The 26,591-nt window shown below is 40.5% G+C and overlaps 1 protein-coding gene across 5 annotated transcripts in view; it reads left to right on the top strand.

Moving 5' to 3' along the window:
* The first annotated feature begins 928 nt into the window (after nt 1-928).
* Fas2 (neural cell adhesion molecule fasciclin 2) overlaps nt 929-26,591 on the top strand; it is a 172,650-nt gene continuing 146,987 nt past the window's right edge. For all 5 annotated transcript variants that reach the window (XR_013081779.1, XM_076783394.1, XM_076783395.1 and 2 more), the window contains exon 1: nt 929-1,207. Coding sequence is in view for 4 of the 5 variants with exons in the window: in XM_076783394.1 (XP_076639509.1) it covers nt 1,144-1,207 (64 nt within the window). In the remaining variant the exon portion in view is untranslated. The remainder of the gene's footprint in view (nt 1,208-26,591) is intronic.

Genomic DNA, 26,591 nt, shown 5'->3' with positions numbered 1-26,591 from the left:
GAAATTCTTTCGAGAGGCGTTTTCTACGTAATGAAATTAATTTGAAAATATGCTTTCCATACTTAACGATATGGTCTAGTATTTACGTTAAATAATACACCAACGGTATTTACACTCGTTTCATATTTTTGCATGCTACATCGACGTAATCGAAGAATGCAGCGCGATAACAAATAGTCTTGAAACGCGTGAAGTTGATCGAGATCCCGGAAATCCTTGCAGGATTAAGAAAGTCATTAAAAGATGTTCCCACAGTTTTATTGAGCTGTACGTAGCATCAAGGTTTACCTCGTCAAAAAATTTAATTACAGATCGGTTGATGAACAGCGAGAAACTGATTAGTAATCTAACCATTACGAAGACGACATTTTGACGCGAATCAGAATTTCGTTCCTTCGAATTTCTGCATTTATTACTATGGTTTAAGTCCACGTACTCGTATTATAAACGATATTTATGTCTCAAAATGTGCGAGAGTTAAGGATTTATGAAACTCTCCTGTCGTAAAAAGAGTACTGCGATACGGCATATACGTATAGGGGCGTGTGCATTAAGAGGTTAAATATTGTCCGTGCGTAATAATCCTAAATTCGGGTGGCATTCGGTGACCCGGGAAAAAGTCCGAAACATTCGCCGTTGAATATTCAGTAGGAAAAGGGGAACAGCGTCCGAGGATGTCGCGTTGTCGTAGAAGCGTATAAAAATGCAAGGATGCGCGTAAAATAGAGGTAAAAAAGAGGAGAGAAAGAACCAGAAGGAAGAATCGGTTGATCTCGCGGTTCCCCGCGAGATCGTGGCTTTCCCACTCGTTGGCTCGTTCGTACCTGCGTGTCCGAATGGCGCACCGGTGACGCCCGAGCTCGGCCGAACCGAGCCGAAGGCCGAGCCGAGCGCGTACGAGCTACTCCCCGCCACAGTCTGAAATCGGCTAGCGTGACGATACGACGTGCGGCGAGGTTCGTTTTAAATGCTAATAGAATCCGATGCATTGTAACGTTTTTCTTCGATCGGTTACGTCGATTTGAATCGAGCGACTCCCGCGACCGAGTGGTGGTGTCAGTGAGGAGAGATTTTGTGAAAAGAGAGGAACGATCCAGCGAGACCGTCGCGTCCAGTGCAAGAAGAGGAGCCCCCCCTGTCACGATGGCAGCCCAGGAGCATCCGGCTGCTGCTACCGTCGCATTCCTCGTATTGTTCCCGTTAATAGGTGAGTGTCGACGATCCGTAATACATAAAATCCGTGCGAAACGGGCCGATAGCGACACGTGCACGTTCCCACGAAGTTCTTGCGCTTTCGTCGGAGCCAGAGTCACCGCGGTATTCCGGGTGGCACGCGATCGCTCAGCAGGTGGTTAACCAACGCGCAGCGCCGTGGAATTTCATCGAAATGTCCGTCGCGGCACGGATCCCGGCGTATTCGATGCGATCCACACCGTCGAGTCGAAATCTCTGCGAATTACGTAGTAGAAGAGATCGGGGCTCCGAGGTAACGGAGATAGATTCTAACTGCGCTCGCTGTTCGAACGGTTTCGAACGTACGAAAACCTAACCTCTCGAAATCCATGTTTTCACGGCGGTAGCGAACTCGCGTCGGCGGATACCGACACGGAAACTACGACGCGTGGTTTTCTCGCCGGAAAGTAGTTTTTCTCGTAGTTTATACAAGGTTAATCGTATCGACTTCGTTCCGGGTTAAAAAGTTTCGAACTTTATCCGATACGTGCAGGTACTATTTACTTTTCCATTTAGCTCCGAGGGGTTAAAAGTAGCACAGTATTTTTACGTGCACTGTGGTTATAGAAAAGTCCTTGATTCGCTATAATAATACAAAGTTTTCCATTTGGTAGATGGAGTTTGGCACACTGAAGAATTAAAATACTTTCATTCCCGATCTCTCCTGTGTTCCAGTTTATATTTCGCTATTATTTAAGTGGTCTTGATGGGAGATTTGAAGAAACAAGAGCTCGTAAGTCCCGTTTTGGCTGTGTAAGGCCTCCAGTATAGTTTCTTGGAAGGAATTAATATGGGTCCGACGGTGGCGACGCCGGGACCGCAACCGATTTCGTTTTCGCGACGTCCCAACCGTCGTTGCATCCCGTCCAGGCGGTTTTTCGTTCGCGTGACTGTTGGTCCCGTCGATGAATAACGTTTTTGGGTTGCACCTGTGATGTTCACAAGTGGCCACAGATGCGCGTACGGTAGGGAAGGGGAGGTTCATCAACTCGGCGTCGGCAACGATGTCAAAATGCGAAACGCGATAACGTAAATGAAAGAGAGATGGTATCGACGCGTAATCTATCAGGGATGAGTCACTATACCGTGCGTGCAAGAATGTGTTGTAAAAAGAAGAAAAGCCTCGGCTAAGTACGCACCGCAGAAGTTGGATCCAAGTTACTGTCTTCTTTAAATTGTACGCGAAACGGTCGAGTCCATTTTGAACAATTCGGGTCCATGGTTTTGATCGTTGCCCATCAACTATAGTAAATTTTTAGATACGAATGTAAATGTACTCTCGCGACTCGAAGGAGACCGAACGGATAAAATCTTAATTAAAATTACGTATCCAAGGCTAAGTGAGAGGTTACCGAACCTCGCCGAGCATATAATTAAGGCTAAAGGCAGACATACGGAATATTCATTATTTCATTAGATCGTGCTGTTATGAAACAACAAACTACTTCATCGAAAATGTTTGAATTTACTGTTTGATTTTCCACGTAACTTCCAATTTGAATTTCTGCTTTCGGAGATTCCTTCTTTCGTAATAATTTACTTTCTAAAACGCGATGCAAATACTTGAAAATACTTTCCATATTCCGGTACATAATGGCCCCCTACCATTTTTATTACGCAAGGTTGCACAAAATCTATTTCTGCTCGGTAAACGAATTTCTTCCAAATATGGATTTTATTTGTCGCCTCGAAGTAACGAACTGCTCTAGATTTTTTGGCAGCACCGACCGACCTTCCTTTGCCAAGCGACGAGCGATCGTTGAATTTGCAAAACTCTTTTGCGGATATTTTTATGGATATATTTGTTCCATCGTAGCAGTAGCCGAGCCCTGTCGCTCGTAGGAACGAATTCACTCGTTCGCGTTAATTCAAAATGGCGGGGAGGAAAGGCCGAGTTTACCGTCCAATTTATTTATTAAATTTCCTGCTGTTTACTCTTGCTCTTAACAATTTATCTGCACCGACGAGAAGATGGCTCTTGAACTTCGGAACTTAGCTCTTGCGAGAACCATAATTTCCGAGAGCACCGTTTAATCGTTTCTGAAAATAAAATTTCAACTTCGAGAGCACTCGTGGTACTTATCTTTCGTTCGTGTTTGAAAATTTCTATCCAGATTGGAGTCTTCCGTACAATACACTTCTTCTTCTGCGATCTCGCGGGACGCGATTCGAGAAATCCCGGAAGTGGGTGCACAGATAACAATTAGCCAGTAATCTCTCCGCATAGTCAGGTGTAGCTGTTAAAGATGAAAGAGACGATGGTTGTAGAGGGGCCTAAGCAAAGTCCCCTAACCACCTGAACAAACGATCGTCTTGCACGTGTACGGACGCCTAAGTGCACCTTACGCGGAGTCGGCTTTCCTCCAACAATGACCTGACCTCCAAGGGACCGTAGGACCCTGCCAAGAGGGGAATCGGGTAAACGTTACCTGAAAGTCAGGCTCCGTTGCGTTGCTTTTGTATCGTTGGATCGCTTTCCGTGAAATTGCACCGACCGCGGCCTCGGTGCGTCCCCGAATACCTGTTCGAATGCCTCGTGCAAATTGTCGGTCGGAAGGAAGACTAGTTCTCCCTTTCGTTTCGATCGTCCATTTATGATCCAGCTTCGCGAGACGTCGTTTGGCGATCCTCGTCTCGCTTTAACCGCTTCTCGACGTCTCCTCTGCCATTCCGTGGCTCCGCAGTCCGGTTTCGTCGAGTCGCCGTGCTCGTTGTTTTTCTCTTTTTCGTCTCGTTGTCCCTTCGCTTCTACAAGCGTGGTTGCTCGCTCACCGGTTGTAATTTATAAATGGCCGTCGCGGCTAGCTGAAGAGAGACGGGAAAGGTACCGTTTCAGTGGACCGTTTCACTTTCGAAGCGGCCCCAGTCGCTCTACTACTACATTGTGGGTGTGCTAACCTCGAGTGTTACTATTCAGGGGCGGGGGGAAGCCAGAAGCATTGCTTTTAAATCAAAAATATTTCTAGACAGAGAGATTTTCTGACGTAGTAGGCGTTTTGAATCTTCGCGGTCTTATACGCGAGCATTCGTTTGTTCATATATCGGATGATTGGACTTTTCGCTGTAGAATTAGAAAAATTGATTCTCGAGTTGAGACATTGAAGGGTAGAATGAATTTTTATGTAGTTTACAATGGTTTGAAATCAAAATTTTAGTCTTGCTCTGGCAGTGAATGTATTAGAATAATTATTTGAGTGATACTTTCCAAAGTAAAGTCAGGATAGAAATTTCTGTAAACCGATTGGATGTCACATCGAATTTTGTTATAAAAAATATCCTAAGAGCAACCCTGACGTACGCTCCTTCTCTCTTCCTTGGGTTGGCTTCCAAGAAAGGCGTTAGTCGTAACTTCCTTTGGAAATTTATTTGTCATTGTTCCGGGCTCGAGCTATGACTTACGCCGCCAGAATATGCAGTGGGCATTCTTTTCGAGGTGCTTTCTTTGGACACAAAGCAGGATCGGTTCCAGGGAGAAAGTGTAGCAACGACAATGCTGCGCGTCCGAGCGTGAATGCAGAAAGAAACGATGCAAGAATTAAATAGGGACACTCGATTCTAGGGTCGATTTTCAAACGACAATTTAAAAAATTATTCTTCTGATTAATCACAACACTTCGCATACAGAATGTTCGGCTAACTCTGGGAAAAATTTTAATGGTAGATTCTGGAGGCCAAAATAAGACGAAAATCGAGAATACCAATTTGTTGTTCGAGGCTTCGTTAAAAAGTTATTAACGTTTGAAGTTCCGCCCGTATTGAATTTTTTTCTCGAAAATGCGCAGGATTTCGGGGTTATGTCTATTCACCAAAAATAATTGTAAATGACCCCTGCAATCAAAAATAATTTTTTTAGAACGATTTGAAGTTTTTTTTTTTCGCCGAAAAATTTCGACACCTCGAATTTTTTTCTCGAAACTGGGTAGGATTTCGAGGGTATGTCTATTCACCAAAAATGATTGTAAATGACTCCTGCAATCAAAAATAATTTTTTTAGAACGATTTGAAATTTTTTTTTTTCGCCGAAAAATTTCGACACCTCGAATTTTTTTCTCGAAACTGGGTAGGATTTCGAGGGTATGTCTATTGACCAAAAATGATTGTAATTGACCCCCGCAAACGAAAATAATTTTTTTAGAACGATTTGAAATATTTTAATTTCGTCGAAAAATTTCACACCTTCTCGAATTTTTTTCTCGAAACTGGGTAGGATTTCGAGGGTATGTCTATTGACCAAAAATGATTGTAATTGACCCCCGCAAACGAAAATAATTTTTTTAGAACGATTTGAAATATTTTAATTTCGCCGAAAAATTTCACACCTTCTCGAATTTTTTTCTCGAAACTGGGTAGGATTTCGAGGGTATGTCTATTGACCAAAAATGATTGTAATTGACCCCCGCAAACGAAAATAATTTTTTTAGAACGATTTGAAATATTTTATTTCGTCGAAAAATTTCACACCTTCTCGAATTTTTTTCTCGAAACTGGATAGGATTTCGGGGGTATGTCTATTGACCAAAAATGATTATAATTAGTCCCTGCAATCAAAAATAATTTTTTTAGAACGATTTGAAATTTTTTAATTTCGCCGAAAAATTTCACACCTTCTCGAATTTTTTTCTCGAAACTGGGTAGGATTTCGAGGGTATGTCTATTGACCAAAAATGATTATAATTAGTCCCTGCAATCAAAAATAATTTTTTTAGAACGATTTGAAATTTTTTAATTTCGCCGAAAAATTTCACACCTTCTCGAATTTTTTTCTCGAAACTGGGTAGGATTTCGAGGGTATGTCTATTGACCAAAAATGATTGTAATTGACCCCCGCAAACGAAAATAATTTTTTTAGAACGATTTGAAATATTTTAATTTCGTCGAAAAATTTCACACCTTCTCGAATTTTTTTCTCGAAACTGGGTAGGATTTTGGGGGTATGACTATTCATAAAAAATGATTGTAATTGACCCCCGCAACCGATAATAATTTTTCCAGAACGATTTGAAATTTTTTAATTTAATTGTAAATCACTTTGTAACGACGCCTCAGTCGAGAAATTGATATTCTTGATTTTCGTCTTATTTTGGCCTCTAGAATCCCCCATTAAAATTTTTCCCAGGTGTGGTCGAACACCCTGTATATCTATATTTAAGCCATTACAAATTAAACAAACAGAAACTATATTATATGATCACAATTATTCATTCAATAACAACAGGTTTACTATTAAGGATAGTAAAAGACTCTTTAGCACAAAAAGAAGTAAGGAAAATAATGTAAAATATTGTAAGTACGTTTGGTGTAAACGCCAGTCGTAGGAAATTGATTCAGAATCGAAGGTCCCCGATACGGTGAATGGCGGTCACGAGATTCCAGGCGCGATCGTCTCGAGAAAGGTTGTAGAAAATGCGTGGAGGAAGTCTATCTACAGGCGAATAGAAACGATCAGCTGTCTGGAAGATGAATTATCCGTGGCTGACCTTTTCTCGTTTCTGTTGTAAACGCGAGGCTCGCGTCGTGGATCCTCTTTTTCCCCGAGGCTCGTCACACGCTCTGCACGAACGCATGCGGGGGTCATCGATCCCTTTTTTCTTTTCGTTGCATTGTTGCGTGGTGACCCGTCCTTATGGACCGTGCATTCCCCGGCCATTAAAGTTCCTTTCTCGTGCTTTACCATTATCTGCGGTGCATAAATATAACGAAACAGTCGTTAGCATCCTTTTGGACTCGTTCGAGCTCTTGGGACTCTTGGGACTCGTGGCCGAACGGTAGGCGGAGGCGGGCCACGGACGCACGAAACTTTCTGACCGAGAAATAATCAATTTGGAGCCCCGATCCCGTACGCTGACCAGATAAAATCGATGGAGTATCTGCGTTTCTTTTTTTGGGCCACTGAAGGACTCAATACTACGCACGGTTTCTACCTGAAACGACCACCCGGTAGAGATCAGACGAAATTCGGTTAAAATTAGACACGTGGATGTTGCATTGTTCGAGGGGCGAAAACACCCTTCGAAGATTCAACCTTCTTACCCAATCTTCGGAACTGTTAAATTTTTTCGAGATTCGTTTAAGAAAATTGGGTATGTGAACGTGATATAAAAGTGTGACGGTTTACAATTTCTAATTGTAAATCTCGATATTGATCTATAAGTTTTTCAATGTTCTCTAACTCGACTGTAAAAATATCATTACATGTTCTCTCGTAAAAAAAAGGGAAATTAATCAGAAATTCCAAGGATCGCTTGCGTGTACGCGAGTAGAAAGAATTTTATTAAACCTGTATCTCGAATAGATTTGAAAACATTGAGGGTTGAGAGTTTTGGAGGGTCGTATCGTCCCTCGAACTTACCTAAAAAGAATACGTATGTATCTATCCCTCGCTTTGATCCGGTCCAGAAGCTCGCGAAATTTCATCGAGATCGAAGGGGGTGGTTACGGTTTCTCGCGAGTGTCCCGGAAGGGTTGACGCGCTCGCCGAAAAATGTCCAGCATGATTCAGAACGTCGGTGAAAAAGGCGGACGGGAACCGAGCAACCGGCGAGAATGGAGGGGAAAACAGTTTTGTCGTGCTAGGAGACCCTTGATTATGGTTATTGCGTGGCCAGGGCGAAAAAATATTCCAGGGAAACCGAGGAACTGCGTTGGGCGCCGCTTAATGAGCCCTGGCGGTTTCTTCTCCGTCGTTTTTTAACTAATACGCTCGACGTCGTCGTAAAAAAAGCGACCTTTCCGGGGGAGGAAAAACAGGGACAGAGAGGTTGCTAACAGTCGGGGAAAATAAACGGAGAAAAGAAGGAGCGGCGCGCTTTGCATTTCCGCGTCCGATAATTAGCGATTTTTTCGGCGGGAAATGAAAAACAAATATAAAGCGCGCACGTCGGTACGGGCTAGTTTGCACAACGCTTCTCCGATGAAATAACCCGGGAAATTGTCAGAGCCAACCCATTCGCGACCCCCACACACCCGCGTGTGAAATAGAAACGATCACTGGTTTTGCCGTTCGAGTTTTCGGTTAGAATTTCGTCGTGTTCGACGCGCGCGTGTTCCTCGGGTTGAATCCCTCCATTACGTCGGACCAATCGAATTGCTCGTCTTAGGGGTGCGCCGGGCCACGAACGACCGAGAGATACAGCTTGTTTTAGCATCGGGAAGTTGTGCACCCATTATCGTGCAGCTTGTTCGACTAACAATGCCCGAGGGCACTCTCGCCCGGTGTTTTCGTTGAGCGTTCTCGATAATACACGGCCCATTGTGGCCTACACGCCGAGTTTGTATTTCTCGCGTCTCCGGGTGTCGCGGCTTCCTGCCAGACGCCGAGATAGCGTTGTTTGCTTTAGCGTACCTTTTGCGTTTTAAAATCGTACGCGCTCGCGTACGCAGCCTCGACCGACATACCTCCGCCATCACCGCTGGAACAATCCGATATTTTGTTCGTCAACAGAGTTAGAGGAAAAGTTCATTTAACTTTTTTGCGTACCATTTCATCCTCTATAAAATTTATTTAACACATTTTGCAAAATAATTAGAAATAACGAATCTATAGCCAGAGGATAATCGGGACCCAAAAGCGATATTCTTTTGCCCAATCTTTGCGATATTTTGTTTATTGGCAGACTTAGGGGAAAAGTTCATTTAACTTTTTGGCGTAGAATTTGATCCTCCATAAAATTTAATTAACACGTTTTGCAAAATAATCAAAAACGACGAATCTATAGCTAGGGGATAATCGGAACCCAAAAGCGATATTCTTTTGCCCAATATTTGCGATATTTTGTTTATTGGCAGACTTAGGGGAAAAGTTCATTTAACTTTTTGGTGTACAATTTAATCCTCCATAAAATTTATTTAACACGTTTTGCAAAATAATCAAAAACGACGAATCTATAGCCAGGGGATAATCGGAATCCAAAAGCGATATTCTTTTGCCCAATCTTTGCGATATTTTGTTTATTAGCTGAGTTAGAGGAAAAGTTCATTTAACTTTTTGGTGTACAATTTGATCTTCCATAAAATTTATTTAACACATTTTGCAAAATAATCAGAAACGACGCATCTATAGCCGGGGGTTAATTGGAACCCAAAAGTGATATTCTTTTGCCCAATATTTGCGACATTTTGTTCGTTAGCTGAGTTAGAGGAAAAGTACATTTAACTTTTTTGCGTAGAATTTGATCCTCCATAAAATTTATTTAACACATTTTGCAAAATAATCAGAAACGACGAATTTATAGCCAGGGGATAATCGGGACCCAAAAGCGATATTCTTTTGCCCAATCTTTGCGATATTTTGTTTATTGGCAGACTTAGGGGAAAAGTTCATTTAACTTTTTGGTGTACAATTTGATCCTCCATAAAATTTATTTAACACATTTTGCAAAATAATCAGAAACGACGAATCTATAGCCAGGGGATAATTGGGACCCAAAAGCAATATTCTTTTGCCCAATCTTTGCGATATTTTGTTTATTGGCAGACTTAGAGGAAAAGTTCATTTTACTTTTTTGTGTTCAATTTGATCCTCCATAAAATTTATTTAACACGTTTTGCAAAATAATCAGAAACGACGAATCTATAGCCAGGGGATAATCAGAACCCAAAAGCGATATTCTTTTGCCCAATCTTTGTGATATTTTGTTCGTCAACAGAGTTAGAGGAAAAGTACATTCAACTTTTTTGCGTAGAATTTGATCCTCCATAAAATTTATTTAACACATTTTGCAAAATAATCAGAAACGACGAATCTATAGCCGAGGGATAATCGGGATCCAAAAGCGATATTCTTTTGCCCAATCTTTGCGATATTTTGTTTATTAGCTGAGTTAGAGGAAAAGTTCATTTAACTTTTTTGCGTAGAATTTGATCCTCCATAAAATTTATTTAACACGTTTTGCAAAATATTTGCGAACGAGGAATCTATGGACAGATAACGGGGAACCAGAATGACCACAATGGGCAATATTTTCTGACACGCAATGATATTGAGAAAAAATTGATCACACCGTTATTCCTCTTAGTTAACGATAAAATTATGCTTATTACGAATCGAACACCTGCGCGTCATCCGTGATGACTCGTGGTTATACGTGACGCAGCGAGTCGTGAAACGGTGTATTCAGGCGTAGGAAGTTTTCGAGTGTGTAAAGGAGCTACGTCACGTGGATATCAGGGAAACTTATCATTAAGGGACATGCAATTTCCTTGACAATGTTTTCCGCGTGAATTAACTGACATTGTTTATAACACTTCGATATCGAAACCATGGAGCCTTGAGCAGAAGATAAAATGTACTTTTATCGGTTATTTACAGTCTGTAATTCTTCAGAATAATTCAAGAGAGTCTCGATTATATTAATATTCCATATTAACGAATCCAGACTTTCTTACTTTAAGATAATTTAAAAATCTTTCGAAGTATAATTTTCACAAATAATTTTGTTGACTTCGCAATATAGAATTGCTTTCTACACTTCCATTAAAGACGATGTAAAATGAAACTCGTAGCTTAAAAATTGCTTTACCGTTAAATGTATGCAGAGTGTTTGCACCGTACCATTATTACTTTTTAGTCGGTGATTAATTATCCTGGGATCCAAACGTAAAATATATAATTAGCATAAAGTGCGCGCGTAAATATTTTAAACGGTTCTTCGTATCGAGCCGAGAGATTCGCCCGGTTATTATATTTCAATTAACATCGTATGAAATGTTTGAAAATGTTGGAAATAAACAAGGACGCGCACGGTCTAAAACGACACCCAACGTCGATGGGAAAATTCATAATATTTTAAAACCTCGCGCGTTTACGGTTCTCGGAAAATATTACTATATTCCGTGGGCTTTTATCTCTGCTATTCGCGTTTATCAAAAGTAATGCCTGAAACCGTAATTACGGGAGTGTTAAAACTATGAAAGTCAGACGTTCCCGTTGAAAATCAATCTTAATTACCCCGGGACCGATAACGGTAATTAATTCGGTATTGTAACAAGCTACGTATAATTACACTGTTCCATTGGACGTGGCACGGACTGCATCAACGGCTTTGAAGACCGCGCGATCTGAAGCACAGAGACAGAATTCCAGAGCTCTGGGCGTAAGGTTCGCGAATTCCAGCGCGCTTTAATAAAGAGGCAAACGATCATTTCCGTGTCGTTAGCCGTCGACTACTTAACGAGCCGCTCCGACTGACGGAGACACGTTTTTAATTACGATTTCTGATATCCATAATCGATATTTCGCCCGGGGGGAGGCGAATATGCGCGTTCGACCGCGAGGAATGTTCAATTCGCGCGTCCCGAACATTAATCAAGCGCCGCGGACGTCAGACGAACTGGGAAGCAGCCGGTATATCGCGTACGAAATCGTTCAAGAGAAATAATTTTCACTTGTTGTGTACCTGTCATGGAACAACAGACGAGCCTCGAACCTCTATCGCTTATCTTATCGCCACCGATAGTCCAGATAATACTTCAATGAATCAATGAACACCAACGTTAGACAAGAGTTATAGTATTTTAGATTTCAAGTTAATTTATTAGTTCAAATTAGTTACGCACGACTATTACATCCATTCTGTATTCGTACATTTTTTGTTTCTTATAGATTTTTTCCCCATTTATTTTCTATCGAATATGTTTTGTTTATTACAAACTGTGGGTGTTGCTTGCATTTATGAAGTAGTTTTTTTTTAATATTAACGAATAAGCAATACGATAGAGAGTGGTATAGTAATATTAACGAGTACAACAAATTAATAATATGTGTTTTTCTCCGGAAGCGGTCACCCATCCTAGTTGCACGCCCCCCAATGCAGCTGCACTTCGGTGATCGAACGGTGATCAGTGCATCCAACGCTGCACTATCGTTGACAATATTTATTTCTAATTTACTCGTATAAAAACCCTTAAATATTGTGTACTTATACAACAAGAAATTCCTTTTCCTTTATAGCGAATCACCATAATAGTGTAGGAATACGAGTAACTGTATTTAATTAAGAGAACCAATTTTTTTTTCGAGATCGTGAAAAATGTTTCGATGGATTTGAATGGTATGTCGGGCGAAGAAAATGTGTCGTATCGAAAGTAGAAGTTAATCGAATTGTAAAGGAGCTTCTTTAACGAGTCGTTGGAACATGTTTCCGCGGACGAATGGCGTCCTATCGGTCCCACGATCGTAGTTTATCTCGCCATGCGAAACGGCGTCCTCTTTCTTACGCCAGCTACGAAGATTCTTGGATCACGTTCCTTCGTAATCTTCCGGCGCGCTGGCTCGTGTAATTTTTTCTTCCAATGAAAGCGCAAGGTCGATGCCACGACGTTGAGTAACACGCGAGAATTGTTGACCTAGAGAGGGAACCGAGAAGAGAAAACCTTGTTGGGTCCACGTGGACGCCAGTAATAATTAAGTGCCAGAATATCTCGGAAACTATCGACGGATACTGGAAACTGAAATGTCGAATTTTTTTAAATCGACCCTCGAAGAAACGCGTCCTCGAGGATGAAAAGACTATGCTCCCAAGTGGCTCTCCAAAATTCGAGCATTCTTACGCCAGTCGACGGGGTCAAAGGGACCATAAATTAGGAGTTCGACCACCCTGGAGCTCGGTAGTACGCTTTTCGTCGGACTCTCTCCATCCTTTTTCGGAGACTTCTCACTTAACACCCTTTCTTTGACCTGCTTAATGCACACCACCTGTCGAGATCCCTTTCTATAGTTTCGCCAAACAGTCCATCCTTGACTAATCACTCTCAATTCTTCTCTCCTTAGTCAGCCAGTACCTCAAAGCTTTTTATAACTCGTTGTTCGAGCGTTTCTTATTACGATATTAAAGTATATTTAATTCGTGCACTCTTCGCTGTTTACACAGGATCAAATAATTTCTATTTTCTTAAGCTTATATTTGGTTTTTATTATTTTAGACGACAAGCAAATTACTTTGTTACTGTTACAACAGCTCACGCTTTTATATACATACATACAAACATGGTAGATATATTTGGACAATAGATGTCACACGTCTGTTTATTTCGTACTAATCGATTTCAATTATTCTTGACATATTTAATTATCGATGCACTTGATATGCAAAAATATGAGACATAGTTAAATTGAGATATGAATTGCGAGACAACTTGCTCCAATTTTATTAATGTTCCAAGAGACAAAGGTGCCAAAAAAATGAAACATCAACTCTGTCGGGATGATAGTGTTTCCAATAAACGTTGAGTCACCGCTTAAGATTGTTGCTGGAAATATTTAACTCCCGAGATCCGCGTCTCCGCGAGCAGTCTTCGTTATTTTCAATTGTCTCCTAAATACGTGCAGAGTTCCCGTTTCCGGGTGCTGCGTCGCCGTCAGCGAACAATGTTAACCGTGAATCGCGGCGGGGCAAAACGCGTCTGCACGCGTTTCCATTCCGTGTCTCGCGCTTCGAACTATTAAGTTTCTAAATGAAAGTTGAATGCGTCGCGCTTCCCTTTAAAGGACTTATTCACTGGCGAACGAGAAAGTACGATGCTCCCCGCTCCATTATCCGTGGCACGCATCCGGCGAATGAATGGAAACGATGATAGTTCGTGTGTGCCCCCTTTCGAAATAAAAGCTCGATTCAACCGTTTTAACGAAACTTCTTCGACTTCGATAAATATTACGTAAAATAAAAATAGAAGCAATTTCGGGTAATCTCTATGGATATAGTCGCGAAAAATTATCAGAAAATTGCGTCCAGCTCCGCGTCGTTACACGTACTTTTTCGAGATTCAATATCACGATCCAATTTAACGTTTAAAGACTGTAACAGTTTCTCCATTATAAAAAGCGGGTTCGCACGCCGCCTGTGCTCCATTATTTATAGATTTTCTAACTCGAACTCGTCGAAACGCGATTACAACCGCAATCGTTCGCTCTGGTTTCGCGGGAAAGCGAAACATTCCCATGCGGAAGACGAGAGACACCTTTGATTATTTGTGTTTCTGCGCCGCGGTTCGTAGCAATCCGTGTGTGCGACTTGTTAACGGAGGATTCGATGACGTCACCGAACGTAGGATTAACTAGCTAAATACTTGACGTGAATTAAGCCGACGCCCACCCACGGCTCGCTGGAGGGGCCAGAGCCACTCACTAAAATAACACTCGCTGTTATTTAATCACGGGAATCTAGAGTATCGGGGATGATGGTTTCTCCTCTCGGGAAGAAGACTGACCCTTTGTGTTCTCGTTGCTCTGGATTTCCGATCGGACTGAACTCTCGAGAAACGAGCAGCACAACTGTGAAATTATTATTTATTCACGAGCGTGTACCATATAATTATCACACAGATCATAAATTTTTTAATTTAAGTTTAGATCTCTGGACTTTGGTTCGAATTTTCCGTGGTACGTTTTCTGTTACGTTCGAGTATTATTTATTGTACAACTTGAGGTAGTAAACAGTACTTATAAATAAAAAATATATAGTATATGATGTAGAAATAGGCATAGAACAAAATAGAATTAATATTGAGAGTTACAATTATAAAGTGTAAATGTGATTTTTGAACGAGGAAATTTTTAAAAATTCAAGCCTTGTTCAACCTGGGAAAAATTTTAGTGGGAGATTCTAGAGGCCAAAATAAGACGAAAATCAAGGATACTAATTTGTTGTTTGAGACTTCGTTAAAAAGTTATAGAAACATTTCCGGCCATACATTAGACTTTTGGTAAGGAATTTTTTTCTCGAAACTGAGTAGGATTTCGGGAGTATGTGTACTCACAAAAAATGATTGTAATTGACCCCCGGATCCAAAAATAATTTTTCCAGAACGATTTGGAATTTTTTAATTTTGTCGAAAAATTTGTCCACCTACTCGAATTTTTTTCTCGAAAATGGTTAGAATTTTGAGGGTATGTCTATTGACCAAAAATGATTGCAATTGACCCTTGTAATTGAAAATAATTTTTCCAGAATGATTTGAAATTTTTTAATAATTTCTTAACGAAACCTCAATCAACAAATTGATATTCTTGATTTTCGTCTTATTTTGGCCTCTAGAATCTCCCATTAAAATTTTTCCCAGGGGTTGCCGAACACCCTGTATAATATAGAACCAGGTATAAAACAAAATAGGATTAATATTGAAAGTTACAAATTACAAATTGTAAACGTGATTTTTGAACGAGAAAATTTTAAAAAATTCAAGCGTATTATCTCGTGTATTCGTTAGCTGGCGTGCAATTATATCACACTCGAGCACCGTCAAGTTCCTGAAATTAGTCTCGTTCGGTTAATATTCGTAACGTTTCGAGAAAAAGGCGGAGGGTCGGCCGGTGCGCTCGAGCAACGTCGAAAGTCGCCATTTTACGTAAAACCTCGTACGCAGAACTGTTATTCCTGGCTTTGCAGCTTATTTGTTCGCAAAGAATTACCGTCCCTTTCAGTCGGTTCCGCGAATCGCGTACAACGAAGGAGAAAATAGGACGTAAGCACGATGCTAATTAGTTACGTGCATCAAATGAAAACGAGAATAATTTGGATAGTTTTGTCACGCGCCAGGGATAAATATACGGCTCCTGAAACTTGTTAGCGTATTTTGTTGGCGATAACGGAACAATGCGGAGCGAATGACTGTAAATTTCGTTCTTTATCTACGTTTCGCCTAGACACTGGGCCCTCTTCGGTACGCGCAATTAAAACGCCGGGGTAAACAAGACGATAAATTCGTTGTGCACCGAAATATGCGCGCGTAGACTCCAGTTTCTCGAAATAGAACACACGATATAACTTTAGACGATTTAATTCGCGTATCTTCGATGAATCTGTGTAATATCTGTTCTCTTCTTATTTACAGTAACGATTCATAAATTGAACTTCCGGGTTCGTAAGTTGCGGTGTTCAGTTTAAAAATTATTACTTTAAACAGGATAATATTAGTTTCTTTAATTTAATTTTTCGTTTTGAATTGAGCGCAGTAATGATTATTGAAACGATCGTTGCAATTTACGAATCACGTATGGGGCGTTCATTTTACTAATCATTACCGTGGACGATCCAAAGGGAAAAATAAAGTCGTTCGACAGCAGCAGTATAATATAATTAATACTGCCCTCTTTAACTTTCGGTACGCGAATAAACAATTCAATAGTTATTTGTTTCGTACAGTACCGTGTACCAGCATCGAAATCTCCGTTTACTAGCGAGAAACAGAGGACTAATTAGGTTCGAACTGGTTTCGAACGAGTTGCAATATCGTCGTAATGACAATTCTGGTGCTTGCAAAAACGGGCGTGTGTCGCTCGTATTTTTATCGTCCCCGTAAAAGAGACCGCCATTGATATTTCTGTAGCAGATAGACCGGTTTATGTGCGCCCGCGTGTAATTACTATTTGTTAGTATCGATGGTTTATTGCCGCGTCCGGCGAATCGTAATTTTTACGATCCTGGAGGCGTGATTAAGGTATTGCCGCGTCCCGTCGCATTTTACATTGTCATAAAAGCCGGGCCGACGTATCGCGTAAACGTCGTTTCTGCTGGAATATTTCTGGCTATGGCCCGCGGGTTGCTTTACGATCGTTCGCGAGCCAGACAAATTACGGTTCTCGAAACCCTCCGAGGCGTTCTACGATTCTTCTCTTTTCCCGAGCGTTGCGTGACGTCTCGACGTCCCTGGCCAACGCAACGGAAACCCTCGGAAAAATCGTTATCGTTGGAAATAAGCTTTAATTAAAATATTCCGACCAGATGACGTCTCCGCCCTGTCCTCTTCACAGTTTCTTTTCAACGTGACGCACTGGCGCGAAACCGATGAACCTTTTCGTTCCATAAGTGTCCAGCTATCCGATTTCTTCGAACTAATTTCCACCATCTTTTGTCTCCGTGTTTCCACCCATTTTGGCCAATTTTCATCCTCCATTTTGGGTCATACTAGTCGTACAATTTAGGAAGCGTTTGCACGACGGTCTAACGTACAATAATTGTAAAAATATTAAAGTTCTATGTTCCTTCGCGAATAAAATAATGATGTAGAATAGTGTCGATAATTTGGAGCGAATGTTGCTCGGACCACGGGTGAATATTTTCTTAGAAAATTGAGGTAGTTCGTTTGATCAACTCGAGACATTCAATTAGCTCTAATTGAGTCTGAGAAATTGTTGAGGAATTCCGCTTTCGACTTCCTTTGAGGTTTATATGCTTGATTGTTGTAGCTAAATAAGCCCCTCCAGACGGTTTCGGCTTGTCCGCTCCGTGTAATACACTCAGAGGAGTACTTTCGCAAATTAATTATTGCAATTGTTCGAAACGTTCCGGCGAAAATTCTCGATTCGCTCGCGAGACGTTGCTCTTTGGACAATAATTTGTGAATTATTTTTTACTGAATTTGTGAATTATTTTTTACTGAATTTGTGAATTAAAACGTTTACGTTCGAATGGACAAAACGTTCCTTCAGCTTCAGGTTTGCGCCGTGTACAGCACCTGTCGAGTCCAGGAGGGTAAAACTGAAGTTTGGAATTTCGTTTCACCAACTTTTTCGACGATCTGTTCCTCTGGGTTTCAGCTAATTTCGAAACGGAACAGTCACTCCATAACATCATTTAATGGAGGATTCTAGAGGCCAAAATAAAACGAAAATCAAGAATATCAATTTGTTGATGGAGGCTTCGTTAAAAAGTTCACATTTAAAGTTCCGCCCAAACTGAATTTTTTTCTCGAAAATGCGCAAGATTTCGGGGGTATGTCTATTGACCAAAAATTATTGTAATTGACCTCTGCAACCGAAAATAATTTTTTCAAAACGATTTCAAATTTTTTTCCTGTCGAAAAATTTCACACCTTCTTGAATTTTTTTCTCGAAAATGGTTAGAGTTTCGAGGGTATGTCTATTCACCAAAAATTATTGTAATTGACCTCTGCAACCGAAAATAATTTTTCCAAAACGATTTCAAATTTTTTTTCCCGTCGAAAAATTTCACACCTTCTTGAATTTTTTTCTAGAAAGTGGGTAGGATTTCGGGGGTATGTCTCTTGACCAAAAATGATTGTAATTGACCTCTGCAACCGAAAATAATTTTTTCAAAACGATTTCAAATTTTTTTTCCCGTCGAAAAATTTCACACCTTCTTGAATTTTTTTCTCGAAAATGGTTAGAATTTTGAGGGTATGTCTATTGACCAAAAATGATTGTAATTGACCCCCGTAACCGAAAATAATTTTTCCAAAACGATTTGAAATTTTTAATTCTGTCGAAAAATTTGTCCACCTACTCGAATTTTTTTCTCGAAAATGGTTAGAATTTTGAGGGTATGTCTATTGACCAAAAATGATTGTAATTGACCCCCGTAACCGAAAATAATTTTTCCAAAAGGATTTGGAATTTTTTAATTTTGTCGAAAAATTTCACACTTTCTCAAATTTTTTTCTCGAAAATGGTTAGAATTTTGAGGGTATGTCTATTGACCAAAAATGATTGTAATTGACCCCTGTAATCGAAAATAATTTTTCCAGTAGGATTTGGAATTTTTTAATTTAATTTTTTAATAATTTCTTAACGAAGCCTCCATCAACAAATCGGTATTCTTGATTTTCGTTTCATTTTGGCCTCCAGTATCTCCCATTAAAATTTTTTCCAGGGTTGGCCGAACACCTTGTATAATTTTAAACGCGCCAACTGTATTTCTCAAGGAAATATATTTTTGTTTTGTGAAACGGAGCAAGCTTAAGCGAAACACTGTCTGAAATTCGAGCCATCAATCACTGACACGCCACAAATTGCGTTAACATGGACGAAAAATGTTTTATCGGTTTGTTTCCTGCGTCTCTTTGTGCGAGTCGAACGCGTCGCGTGAATTCAAATTCATCAATTACGGAGCCTGGTCCCCGCGGTGGTCCACGAATCCCGAAATACGCGATAAAAAATCGTCAAGCCAACGCGCCATTAGTTTTCATTATAAAACCGATGGTTTCGGGTTGCGTTCGAGTCGCTGAATTTAATTTCTGCCTGCAAAACTTTCTGGTAAAATTAATTCCTCCCTGGGAGAGATTATCCAAGGTACTTTTTTCGTTAATTCTATTCAAAATTAATTACAGTATAAAATTGTGGTGAGGGGCTCATTTTATTACAAACATTTTAAAATATTTTGTTTGAATAAGGGTAGTATATACCTTAAGTATTTTCACAAATTTTTTTCACTGTGTATTTTTTTACTTCAGATAAATTCTGGAACCGTTTTTCCGTTTTCGTTCTTGGCTGGAAAATATCCGCGTTTGATATCGTAGACATATATTGATTTATCGAGTATGCTGTTCCGCTACAGTCCACATGTTTGTGTCGAGGGATTAATTAGGAATTCTGGTAGTTGTGTCACTCGTAGTTCTCGCACACACTCGTATAACGCTAAATTAATTCAGACGGTTCGCTTCATAGAAACGGATTTACTATATGAAGATTTTTTGTGCCCGGTTCTTCTTTACTTTATTTTACAAATGTACAGAAGCAGGTTTATTCAAAAGATAAGCACCAGAGTACGCTTGGAGATTTAAAAATGTATTACTACCGCAGAGAATATATCATATTGACAAATGTATTTTGTCTTTAGAGTCTCTGCTTGTTCATCGTTGTCAGAATATTCTTAGAGTAGTCTCCAGTGCCCTGAAGCACTTTTCTTTCGGTGTTGCAATCACATCTGCAAGATCTCCGGGCTGAGTCTCGAAAATGTGATTGAAACACCTAAAGAAACGTGCCTCGAGGCTTTGGAGACCTCAAAAAAAATTCCCAGAATGTGTTGCTAACAACGAAACACATTTATTCGTATGGACTGTCATTTCTCCTTTAATATTTTTTAAGATCACAGTTAAAATCTCTTTTAACTGTTTCTCTAATATTTTTTAAAATCGCACACAGTTGCACCATTTTTATTGCAATCTAGTCGATGGCTACGCGTTATATAAGCGTAGATTTGGACACTGTTCCTTGTGGTAACATTCCAGAAATTTTTTATTTACGTTCACGCTTGGCAATAATTATTAAAATCCACAGAAACAGTACTAGGAAGTGCACGAAAGCATACAATTTCGCAATCTCCCGGTCCTGCAAGAAACGTTCAAAATGTCCTCCGTCAGCACGGATATTATATCCTCTAGCGAGGAAATGAAGCCTTTCCCGTGCCTCTATTCGCCTAACATATTTCCATCCTCCACCTGTAACGAATGTGTTTACCCTATCAGCGTCGTCCTTCGACGAATAAAAGTCTCTCCACAGTAATTTATTCCCACCATCCAACTATTTACTCGACATGCTTAACACTAGAACTACCAAAGCAGTCAAAATGATCCATTTCTAATAAAACTTGCAAAAAATGTACTCGCATTACACATATCTATCGTCTTAATTTCTATGCAAACAAATACACTATAATTGTCGGTAGTTCTACTATTAAAAAGAATATTCTAACAATGTCAAACAAGCAGAGACTCCCGGAAACAAAATATATTTTATCAATACGATATACTATTGCGTACAACGAGTAGTAAATATACTTTTAAATCTTCCTTCTTCTGTAAATTCGTAAAGTAACGTACTTGAAAGTTAAAAAAGAAAGTTGATCCGGATAAAAGTTCCTGCTCGAACGCGATGTGTCCCGTCGCGGATGTAAAATTAATTATCCCCTTAATTGTGCGGGGTACCACGCGCGTGATTCGGTGCCGCTTAATTTGAATGCTCGTCAAAGTGACGAGAGACTCGGTTGCGCGGCAGCCATTGGGTCGGAGGGCCGAAAAAGCGCAAAGAAGAGGAACGAGAGAGGCGAAAGGGAAGTTTGATCCGGGCAGATGGAGGACAGAGATACGCAACGTGGGAAGGGGGAGGTGGGGGATAGATAGAAAAGAAAAGGAGAGACCGACCGGCGGGTTTTGTGAAAACCTGTTTTGGGTTTCTGCCAGCAACCTGCCGCGTGCACCTGTGCGGGACAAAGAGATTTTTGAGAGACCCTTGTTCGGCTTTTCAACGGACCTTTTCCTCCTCGGACTACCGTTATATACCGGGTGTCTCGACGACGTTCGTTAAGCGTCTAAACAGGTCCCGCGTTGAAATTACGACGGCGATAAATTGCCCTCCGGCCTTGAATATTTCCATAACGCCTTCTCGAGCTCACGGAGAACTTCGAGGCGCTCGTGTACAGTCACAGCGCGGAAATTGGGGATTTAACGGGGCGAATTATCTTTCCCGAGGTCCTCCGTCCACTTTTCGACCTCGATCGCGACGCACTCGTTACGAAATTTCCTCTTTGTTCGCTCGCGGAGTCGAGAAATCTTGACCCTTCATGGGGGCGCTGGAACTTTGGAGAAATAAGACTCCCCGCGATTCCATTTTTTGGGAATTTTATCCAAAGGCTCTACGCTTTGAGGGAATCGAGGCAAGCTTGTCGAAAATTGAGAAATTTTTACGAATTTGGACTCTTGGAGGATTCGAGCGCAGAGTCGAGATATTTTGTTGACCCTTTATGGGGGCGCTGGAACTTTGGAGAAATAAGACTCCCCGCGATTCCATCTTTTGGGAATTTTATTCAAAGGCTCTACGCTTTGAGGGAATCGAGGCAAGCTTGTTGAAAATTGAGAAATTTTTACGAATTTGGACTCTTGGAGGATTCGAGCGCAGAGTCGAGATATTTTGTTGACCCTTTATGGGGGCGCTGGAACTTTGGAGAAATAAGACTCCCCGCGATTCTATCTTCTGGGAATTTTATTCAAAGGCTCTACGCTTTGAGGGAATCGAGGCAAGCTTGTCGAAAATTGAGAAATTTTTACGAATTTGGACTCTTGGAGGATTCGAGCGCAGAGTCGAGATATTTTGTTGACTCTTCATGGGGGCGCTGGAACTTTGGAGAAATAAGACTCCCCGCGATTCCATTTTTTGGGAATTTTATCCAAAGACTCTACGCTTTGAGGGAATCGAGGCAAGCTTGTCGAAAATTGAGAAATTTTCACGAATTTGGACTCTTTTCTTGGAAGATTCGATCGCCACCAACAATTTGGTAATTTCAGATTTAAGAATCAATTTTTTTTTATTGGAATTTAATACAAAATTAACAGTGGTTTACTGTTAAATCTAGATCTGTCTATTAAGTATAACATCATAATTTTATTTACTCGAATTGTCCACTGAGAACTCGTTTAACGAAAATTATAAAATTCCGCGCGTCTCAGCTACCATAGTTGCGCCCTTAAAAGATTGATCGAAAAGGGAACGCAATTGACCTAAGTACGGTGTCACAGTCTGTCTCTGGGGGTTTAGGTTAATGGGTTCAACTTTCTTCTCCTCAGTAATATCTTCTATAATTTCCTCGCGATGGAGTATCACTGCATCGAGCGAAGCTCGCTGGTTCGGATCGATTTAGGTCGGTTTCTTCTGGGAAATAATAGAACCGGGCAAGATTTATCTGGCGAATTGGAGTAGAAAGGTCCCTTCTCTTGGTTCCGAAATATATTCACGGTCCACGGAAGTCCCATTCGTCCTCTTTCTCAAATCGAAACCATACCTAAGAATACACAATTTTCTTTCTTTTAATGCAAAATTAAAATTTTCCAAATCAGCACTAAATAGCCTTCCAACTCATCCAGAAACAAAATGTTCCGAATAACGTGTATTCACGTACCTACGATTTAGCCCGCACCTACGGGTGACGGGATTGTTGGTGATTCAGCGACGAGCAAAGTAATTATAATTCCTGTTGGTGTCACAACTCGTGTAACACGACTGTTTAAAATTTATGCGTTCGCTGTAACGACGACACTCCTTCGCAGGCGTAACGGGAACACTGGTCGACAATAGTTTGGACAGCTGGAGTTGGTCGGTAATCGGTCGTTGTGCAAAGATTCTTTCGAGCAAATGGAGCATGGATAAACGTAGTCCAACCCCGGTAATCCTACCGTGATGAATCTAGCCGTAACGTTGGTGAAACGCAGGAATCGATTTCCCAATAGACCTGACTCACACCTACGAGCCACGAGTACCGATCGTAGGCACTAATCAAGAAAGTAACCTTATTCGTCGAATCGGTGGGGGGGCTTTACCAACGCTGGAAATTTATACGAGCGCAATCGTTTCATCGTAATATAATAGCGGTCACAGCTGACTGCCTCTATGTTCGTTCTGGCAGAGTTTATTAAATTCCGAACATTAAAGCCGGAGCACTTGGAACAACTAAATTACTCGGTTCGAGTCATGCATTTTCTCTTTTCTTTCGAAACGCGACGATTAAAAGAATAAATAGCCATCGACGTTGATTTGATGCTGTTCGATATCGTTTGACGTTGTTCGCCATTGTTTCTGCTCGAGTTGATTATAATATTTGAGATTGGCCAAACACGAGGAACCCAGCAAACATCGTACGGTTTAATAGCCCGAAATATCCAGCAATTGTTTGAGTTCAGCTTCCAAAACTTTGATTACCTCGTTCAAAGGCAACTGCTGACCCGGCATACCTAAACGCAGCTGTGATATTTGACAGACTCCCGGCGTTGGCGCGTTCGAATCAGCAAAGTTCGCCAGAGGTGTGCTGACAAGTACAGCAAAACCTGAACAAACTGTTAATTTTTGTCTGTCCTTTATTCCGGAGTCTCGAGCGCACAGCAGGGTATATAACTGATAAATTAGTCAAGAAGTTTGAGAGTAGAGGCAAGAAAGGATCTATTATGTTCAATTTGCAGAATCGATAATTGCACTTGGAAGAATCTCTGAACAGTTACCGATGGACTCTCCAAAGCTATTGTCAAACAAATTTCCCGTTATACTATGAAGGTGTGCCACTACAATGAACGCATAAACTTCGAGAGTAGTTGCTTTACACGAGTTGCGACACGAAGATGCAATTACTTCGCTTGTCACTGGATTGTAATTATCCATTGAAGCGTCAGTTGAATAAAATCGAATGTATATTGAGAAATTAACAGGGGTAAACTTTCTTTTTCGGAACATTTTGTTTATGGGCAACTAATTAATTGCAACGTTGTTCGAAGAATGGCAGTACCGTTAGCAAAATTCGAAACGATAAGAAAAATACAAATTTTCAGAGGGTTATGACATACGTAAAAAATTGTATAATCAAGTTTGATACGGTATTAGGCAATTGTTTGATGGATCTAGTATCGGTTTGAATCATGGAAAGGAACAATATTGTTACCAAAATTCGAGAGGATAGGAAAAATTTAAATATTTAGTACAACCAGGGCTATAATATGCATAGGAAATTGTATAATCTAGTTTGATGCAGTATCACGTAATTGTCTGATGGATATATCGATTTGAAGCATGCAAAAGGACAATATTGTTAGTCAAATTCGAAAGGATAGGAAAAATTTAAATTTTCAATCCAACCAGGGCTATGATGTACGTAGATAATTGTATAATCAGGTTTGATGCAATATCACACAATTGTTTGATGGATCTAGTATCGGTTTAAGGTATGGAGAAGGGTAATACTGTTAGCAAAATTCTCAATTTTCAGATTGACTAGTACCATAATGTGTGTTGAAAGTTGTATGACAAAGTTGGGCTCAAAATAACTCAATTGTTCAGTGGTTTTAAAGTCTTTAGTTTGAAGCAAGGGGGAGCTATCGTTATTAAAATTCGAAACAATAGTAAAAATCTAAATTTCAAGTCCAGTTAGGTCTACAATATCTCTAGAAAATCGTATGACGAAGTTTGGCTCAAAATAACTCAATTGTTCAGTGGTTTTAAAGTCTTTAGTTTGAAGCAAGGGGGAGCTATCGTTATTAAAATTCGAAACAATAGTAAAAATCTAAATTTCAAGTCCAGTTAGGTCTATAATATGTCTAGAAAATCGTATGACGAAGTTTGGCTCAAAATGACTCAATTGTTCAGTGGTTTTAAAGTCTTCAGTTCAAAACATGAAAGAAATATCGTTATTAAAATTCGAAACGATAGTAAAAATCTAAATTTCAAGTCCAGTTAGGTCTACAATATCTCTAGAAAATCGTATGACGAAGTTTGGCTCAAAATAACTCAATTGTTCAGTGGTTTTAAAGTCTCCAGTTTGAAGCAAGAGGGAGCTATCGTTATTAAAATTCGAAACGATAGTAAAAATCTAAATTTCAAGTCCAGTTAGGTCTATAATATGTCTAGAAAATCGTATGACTAAGTTTGGCTCAAAATAACTCAATTGTTCAGTGGTTTTAAAGTCTCCTGTTTGAAGCAAGGGGGAGATATCGTTATTAAAATTCGAAACAATAGTAAAAATCTAAATTTCAAGTCCAGTTAGGTCTATAATATGTCTAGAAAATCGTATGATGAAGTTTGGCTCAAAATAACTCAATTGTTCAGTGGTTTTAAAGTCTTCAGTTCAAAACATGAAAGAAATATCGTTATTAAAATGCGAAACGATAGTAAAAATCTAAATTTCAAGTGCAGTTAGGTCTACAATATCTCTAGAAAATCGTATGACGAAGTTTGGCTCAAAATAACTCAATTGTTCAGAGGTTTTATAGTCTCCAGTTTGAAGCAAGGGGAAGCTATCGTTATTAAAATTCGAAACAATAGTAAAAATCTAAATTTCAAGTCCAGTTAGGTCTACAATATCTCTAAAAAATCGTATGACGAAGTTTGGCTCAAAATAACTCAATTGTTCAGTGGTTTTAAAGTCTCCAGTTTGAAGCAAGGGGGAGCTATCGTTATTAAAATTCGAAACGATAGTAAAAATTGAAGTTTGAGGTCCAGTATACCGAGAAACTTATAATCCAGTTCTGGGGATCACGCAACCATCCGATGGGCCTAAACGTTTCCCAGTTTAAAGGACGGAAAGGGCAAGGTTTCTCGGGGAATTCTCTCGGTCTCGTCCATCAATTCTGGCTGTCCCACGGCCTGTCTCCCGCAGTTTCCTCGATAGTTCATTCTCTCAGCGAAAGCACCTCCGGGGCACCGACAGATAATGTCGAAGCGTTACAAGACGTCTATATTTGCTCGGAGGTTGTACGGGGGACGGATCCACCTTGCGACGATGAACGCGCGCGCGCATCCTAATGGGACATGACAGCAGGGTACGTCGTTAAAGTGGCAGGTCAGCCGTGACACCCTTGCTCCGTTCGGCGTACTTCCGTTTTCGCGTGAACTGGATTAGAACGAACTTGGCCTGGCTGTCCGCGGCGCAAACGATCCGTGGGAATCGGAATAACGGGCGAAGAAAAGATCGTCGGGGCCACGGGATCGGTCGTCGCGATAACGACGCGTCCGAGTCCTCCTTTCTTCGGACGCAAAAGCGGCGCGTGTTCCGCTCGTTGCTCGTTAAAACTGCTTGTCGCGGCGTGAAATGCCCGCGAGAGAGCAGCGTGGACGTGACACGGGGTCAGTATCGAGCTTCTTCGGGGTTGCTTCG

This window comes from Colletes latitarsis, chromosome 2 (genome assembly GCF_051014445.1).
Source record: "Colletes latitarsis isolate SP2378_abdomen chromosome 2, iyColLati1, whole genome shotgun sequence".
Taxonomy (NCBI): Eukaryota; Metazoa; Arthropoda; class Insecta; order Hymenoptera; family Colletidae; genus Colletes; species Colletes latitarsis.
The sequence above is the reverse complement of the archived record's forward strand: the minus strand, read 5'-3'. Positions and strand labels throughout refer to the sequence as shown.